This window comes from Malurus melanocephalus, unplaced genomic scaffold, assembly GCF_030028575.1.
Source record: "Malurus melanocephalus ecotype Western Australia unplaced genomic scaffold, MMel_1.1 scaffold_1494, whole genome shotgun sequence".
NCBI lineage: Eukaryota > Metazoa > Chordata > Aves > Passeriformes > Maluridae > Malurus > Malurus melanocephalus.
This window is the reverse complement of record NW_026624726.1, coordinates 21,101-26,539: the sequence shown is the minus strand read 5'-3', so window position 1 is coordinate 26,539 and position 5,439 is coordinate 21,101. Positions and strand designations below refer to the sequence as shown.

Below are 5,439 nucleotides of genomic sequence, written 5' to 3'. Positions count from 1 at the left end.
AGAGTCAGAAGGGTGGGATCCGCGATGATTAGGGGCAGTTTGGAGCTGGTGGGGTGGGATCTTTTTATATGGGGGGCACGGGAGAATTAGTGGGGTGGTCCCCAGAATCCCAGGGGGGCGGTGGGGTGAGTTTTTGGCCCCTGGGACAGCAGGAGCTGGAGGCGTGGGGCGGCTCGGGGGGTATTACAGTGACACCCGGGCGCGTGGAGCGGACACGGTGTCCGGGGGTGGAGCAAAATCGCAAACGGGGCGGATACGGGCCCGGTGCGACCGGAGCGGCCTCGGSCGCGGTCACGGCGCCCGCCCAAGGACGAGCACGGGACACGTGCGCCGCCACTTCCGCTAACCTTCGCCCGGGACACGCCCCTTCCCCCGCATCGCCCTATCAGCGCACAGCGCGCTTTGATGGATGGATCCAAAATCCAATCGCGAGCAAGCACAGAGAGGCCGCCGCATCAGCGCGACCAATAGGAGCGCGAATTCTCCCGGCGCCGCTCGGAGTGACAGCCAATGAGAGCGCGGTGCGGCGGTGACGTTGCGCTCGGCGGTCCCGCCCCGCGGGGGCCGTGAGGGGAGGGCGGGACGCGGGGCTCAGTCGGCGCCGCCATGTTGGGGCTTGCGGGTCGTTCCGCTGCCGCCGCCGCCGCTGCGGCCCGGCCGCTGCTGCCCCGCGGGGCCACCCCGGGCCGCGATCTTCTCCCGCTGCTCCTCGGCCGCGGGGCCGCCCCGGTTGCCGCCGCCGCCGTCGGAGCGCGTGAGTGCAGGGCGGGCCGGGGTCACCTTGGGGCCTGCGCGGGTGGGGGGCTCGGGGTGCCGGTGGTCAGGCCCCGGTTACCGGGATGGGGTGGGGTGTGCTCAAGCGGGCAGGGTGAGGGGATGGGCGGCGGTAGCAGAGCGGTGAGTGGGCGTGGGGGTCACTCGGGCTGCAGTGGGAGGGGGTTCAGGGCGTGGATGCACTGAGGAAATGGGATTTGGGATGTTCTGCGTTCACTGAGGGGGCTGAAGGGGCTGCGGTTGTACCCCTATAAGGGTGTGGAGGTCCTGGCTGCACTGAGGAGGGTTTAAGGGGTCCTGGGTGTATCGAAGGAAAGACAGCCAGCGTACACGAAGACAACGGATTAAAAATGCTCCGAGCGGGGCACGGGGGTTAAGGGTGCATTGAGGAAAAAGATTCASCAAATCCTGAGYGCMCYSAGCGKGGTTCAGGGGTCTCGGGCACACCCMAAACCTGCAGGGGAGCTYCCTTTTCGCATTCCCCGAAGCTGCCTTCCCCCGGCCGACCTTGACTCGTCCCTCTCTCTCCCCTCAGGACGGGAYTATGCCGCCCAGGCAGCCCCCGCCGCCAAGGCCGGCTCCGCCACCGGCCGCATCGTGGCCGTCATCGGSGCCGTGGTGGATGTGCAGTTCGACGAGGGGCTGCCCCCCATCCTGAACGCGCTGGAGGTGCAGGGCAGGGAGACCCGGCTGGTGCTGGAGGTGGCTCAGCACCTGGGTAAGCACCGGGGACATGGAGGAGATCCTCCTGTGATGATGTTTCCAATGACTTTCGTTCTCCTGAGCTTGCTGAAGCCAAGGATTTCGGTCTGAGGAGGAGGAAAATGGCTGCCCACAGCGTGGGCTCGGTTTTCCTTGGGGCTGTTTTATTCCTAGGTCCTTCTCCCAGCAGAATGTCCCTTTGGCAGGACCTGGGGAAGCCACCAGCAGCTGTCCCCTCAGGGTCAGCCTGAGGACRCTGCGGTGACTGTGCTGTCCTTGCACCTCGGCAGGGGAGAACACGGTGCGTACCATTGCCATGGATGGCACGGAAGGGCTGGTGAGGGGACAGAAGGTGCTGGACTCTGGTGCTCCCATCCGYATCCCCGTGGGTCCCGAGACCTTGGGCAGGATCATGAATGTCATCGGGGAACCCATCGATGAGAGGGGCCCCATCAAGACCAAACAGTGAGTGATGAGGAACTGGGAGCAGGGAGGTGGCTCTGGCTCTTCTGGGTCATGGTGGGGACTGTCCCGTGCCAGCCCTGAGGGCTCAGAGCAGCTGCCCACCCTCTCCTTCTCCTCCCCCTGCTCCAGATTTGCTGCTATCCACGCCGAGGCCCCTGAATTTGTGGAGATGAGCGTCGAGCAGGAGATCCTGGTGACAGGGATCAARGTCGTGGATCTGCTGGCTCCCTATGCCAAGGGTGGCAAGATCGGTATGTGACACCCCCAGAGTGGGGTGGGTCTGGGGAGAGGGACCCAAAAATTCCTCGGGGGAACWTTTCCTTCACTGATGATTCACTCCATGACTTTCGTTCTCCTGAGTGTGTGCTGAAGCAACGGTGTTTCCATCTGAGGAGGAAAAAGCAGAATGGAGACACCAAGGGCTGCCAGGCCAGCTCGAGGCTGAACAAAACCATTTCCTTCCTTGCCAGGTTTGTTTGGAGGTGCTGGTGTGGGCAAGACTGTGCTGATYATGGAGCTGATCAACAACGTGGCCAAGGCCCAYGGTGGTTACTCSGTGTTCGCCGGCGTGGGCGAGAGGACCCGCGAGGGCAACGATTTGTACCACGAGATGATTGAATCCGGGGTCATCAACCTGAAAGATGCCACCTCCAAGGTGTGTAGCATCCCCCTGGGGAGGTTTGGGTCCCTTGATGCAGTGACACCGTGCTGACCCCAGGGTCCCACCCACAGGTCGCCCTGGTGTACGGGCAGATGAACGAGCCCCCGGGTGCTCGCGCCAGAGTGGCCCTGACGGGGCTGACGGTGGCCGAGTACTTCAGGGACCAGGAGGGTCAGGACGTGCTGCTCTTCATTGACAACATCTTCCGCTTCACCCAGGCTGGCTCTGAGGTCTGTGCTGGGCACAGGGGGGTGTCCTGCCCCCATCYCCTGGTGCTCTGTCCCCTCACACACWCTGTGTCCCCTCAGGTGTCAGCCCTGCTGGGCAGAATCCCCTCGGCTGTGGGCTACCAGCCCACGCTGGCCACTGACATGGGCACCATGCAGGAACGCATCACCACCACACGCAAGGGCTCCATCACCTCGGTKCAGGTGAGGATAAAACCAACCCTGGTGTCCCCAAGGGCTGTGTCACCTGCCTGTCACCCATTGCTCCCTCCCCTCYGTGTCCCCAGGCCATTTACGTGCCGGCCGATGACTTGACTGACCCTGCGCCTGCCACCACCTTCGCCCACTTGGATGCCACCACGGTGTTGTCCCGTGCCATCGCCGAGCTGGGCATTTACCCGGCCGTGGATCCTCTGGACTCCACCTCCCGTATCATGGATCCCAACATCGTGGGCCCCGAGCACTACGACGTGGCTCGGGGTGTGCAGAAAATCCTGCAGGTGAGGGGGTCGGGAGAGCCCCTTTCCATGGGGTGTTGGGGTGGGGATCAGCGCTGACCACTCACCCCGTGTGTCACTGTCCCCTGCAGGACTACAAGTCACTGCAGGACATCATCGCCATCCTGGGCATGGACGAGTTGTCCGAGGAGGACAAACTGACTGTGGCCCGTGCCCGTAAGATCCAGAGGTTCCTGTCCCAGCCCTTCCAGGTGGCCGAGGTTTTCACTGGCCACATGGGCAAGTTGGTGCCACTCAAAGAGACCATCAAGGGCTTCAAGCAGATCCTGGCAGGTGAGGTGGTTTTCAGGGAGTTTGGGGGAGCATGGTTGGGTCTCCCACTCCCCCCTGACATGGTGTGTTTTCCCCCAGGTGAATACGACCACCTGCCCGAGCAGGCTTTCTACATGGTGGGGCCCATCGAGGAGGCGGTGGCCAAGGCGGAGAAGCTGGCAGAGGAACACGCCTGAGCCCCCCCCTGAACCCCCCACCCCCAGTATTTAACATTTCCAATAAAACATCGGTGAAAACGTTCGCAGGTTTTGTGTGCTGTGGTCTGGAGGGGTCCCGGGTCCTGTGAGCCCCCAGCCTTGGGGCCTCCTCACCCCCGGATCCCCTCCATGGGGGTGCGGGGTTGTGCTGGGTTCTGTCTCAGCAAGGAACGGACCCCCAAACTTGGGGGGTCCCCAGGAGAAGGAAAAGCCCCCAGATGTCCTATGGGGTCTCCAGAGGGGGAAACCCCCTCGGGAACAGCAGCAGGGACAGCCCGGGAGTGACAGATGCGGGTCCCGTGTCACTCCCCAGCCCTGTGTCCATCTGTCTGTCCCGGTCTCCGTCATTCCCTCTGTCCCCCTCCTGCAGTTCCAGCTCCACCATTTCGCAGCACAAAAGAGCGGCCCCGTCCCGGTCCCGGGGAGCCACTCCGGCCCCGCCTCGCCCCGTGCGGGGCTGGGGGACACCCGGCCCGTGGGTACCGGGACAGCGCCAAACTCACCCCCATCCCCCCCTCAACAGCTCCGCCGGTGCCCCCCCGGTACCGGGCTCTGCTCAGCCCCACGGAGGAGCGGGATCCCGGGGGTTCCGCGGCTCCGGTGCGGGGGTGCCCCCGCCATGCCCCCCCCAGCACCAGTTTGGGCCGCGGTCCCTTTAAATGGCGGCGCGGCCCCGGTGGCGGAGGGGGTGGTGGCGGTCGCTGACATCACGCGGGGCCGGGAGCACCTGCGCCCCGCCCGGCTCCGCCACCGGCACCGGCACCGCAGCGCACCGGGCCGGGCGGGCACCGGGGCTGGTGCGGGCCGCCCCCGCCGCCCTCCCCCAGGTACGCACCGCGCAGGACGGGCACCGGGGACGGGGATACCGGGACCCGCTGGGACCCTCACGGGGTTGGGATGGCTGTACGGGGACCCCCGGATTTATACCGGGACCCCCTGAAACCGGACCGGCTGTACCGGGACCCTCGGCTCTGTACCGGCACCTCCCCAACCCCCCGGGAGCCTCCACCGGGCGGGGAACCAGCGCACCGGGCCCCGCTGCCCCGCACCGGGAAGGGACCCCCTCCCTTGCATTGCGGCCGTACCGGGACAGCTCCGCCCGCCCCGGTTCCCCGTTCTCCCCCCGCCGCCCCGGTGCCGGTGTCGCCCCCGGGCCCTGCGCAGCGCGGCCCGGCCGGTGCCGCGTGACGTCACCGGGGATCCCGGGGGCCGGGGGGAGCTGGRGGGGCCGCCGTCCCCGCGGCCGAACCGGGGAGCACCGGGGRCCGGCGGGGTCCCGYTCCCGATGCKYYKCCGTTCTCGGGGGTCGAGCCGGGGYCGCGGAGAGCGAGGGGAGAACGAACGTGAGAGCGCGGGGGGGGCTGCGGGGGGGAGGAACGACACGTTCCCGGGAGGTGCCGGTACGGACCGGAGGAGCCCCGGGGGGAACCGGGGGTCCCGGAGCCGGGGGTAGGGGGTGTCCCCGCGTGGGGATTCCCCCCGCCCTGACCCCGCCGGGGGCGGGGATCCCCCTCCCACGTGGGCGCTCGCCCGCCCCCGGTGACGCCACGGCGGCGCCGCTCCCGGTGACGCCACTGCGGCCGCCGTGACGTGCGGGGGGAGCGGGGAGGGAGGGGGGGGGC

At 67.0% G+C, this 5,439-nt stretch overlaps 2 protein-coding genes and 2 non-coding genes across 4 annotated transcripts in view; all 4 read left to right on the top strand.

Annotated features, from left to right (window-relative positions):
- Window positions 1-591: 591 nt before the first annotated feature.
- Window positions 592-3,860, top strand: ATP5F1B (ATP synthase F1 subunit beta). Its single transcript, XM_057388018.1, has 10 exons — window positions 592-754; window positions 1,310-1,492; window positions 1,767-1,941; window positions 2,071-2,192; window positions 2,412-2,596; window positions 2,674-2,832; window positions 2,911-3,033; window positions 3,117-3,329; window positions 3,419-3,620; window positions 3,699-3,860. Exons 1-10 carry the CDS (start codon window positions 607-609, stop codon window positions 3,794-3,796), a joined length of 1,608 nt encoding a protein of 535 aa, XP_057244001.1. The 5' UTR covers window positions 592-606; the 3' UTR covers window positions 3,797-3,860.
- LOC130587062 (small nucleolar RNA SNORD59) lies at window positions 1,519-1,592 on the top strand. The gene has a single exon (XR_008966747.1). It is a non-coding gene; the product is annotated as a small nucleolar RNA SNORD59 (small nucleolar RNA).
- On the top strand, window positions 2,261-2,337 carry LOC130587063 (small nucleolar RNA SNORD59). Its single transcript, XR_008966748.1, has one exon. It is a non-coding gene; the product is annotated as a small nucleolar RNA SNORD59 (small nucleolar RNA).
- A 700-nt stretch (window positions 3,861-4,560) lies between the features above and the next one.
- The window catches only part of BAZ2A (bromodomain adjacent to zinc finger domain 2A), a 21,973-nt gene continuing 21,094 nt past the window's right edge, over window positions 4,561-5,439 (top strand). Inside the window, exon 1 of the mRNA XM_057388017.1 lies at window positions 4,561-4,644. The gene's annotated coding sequence lies outside the window, so the exon portion shown is untranslated. The remainder of the gene's footprint in view (window positions 4,645-5,439) is intronic.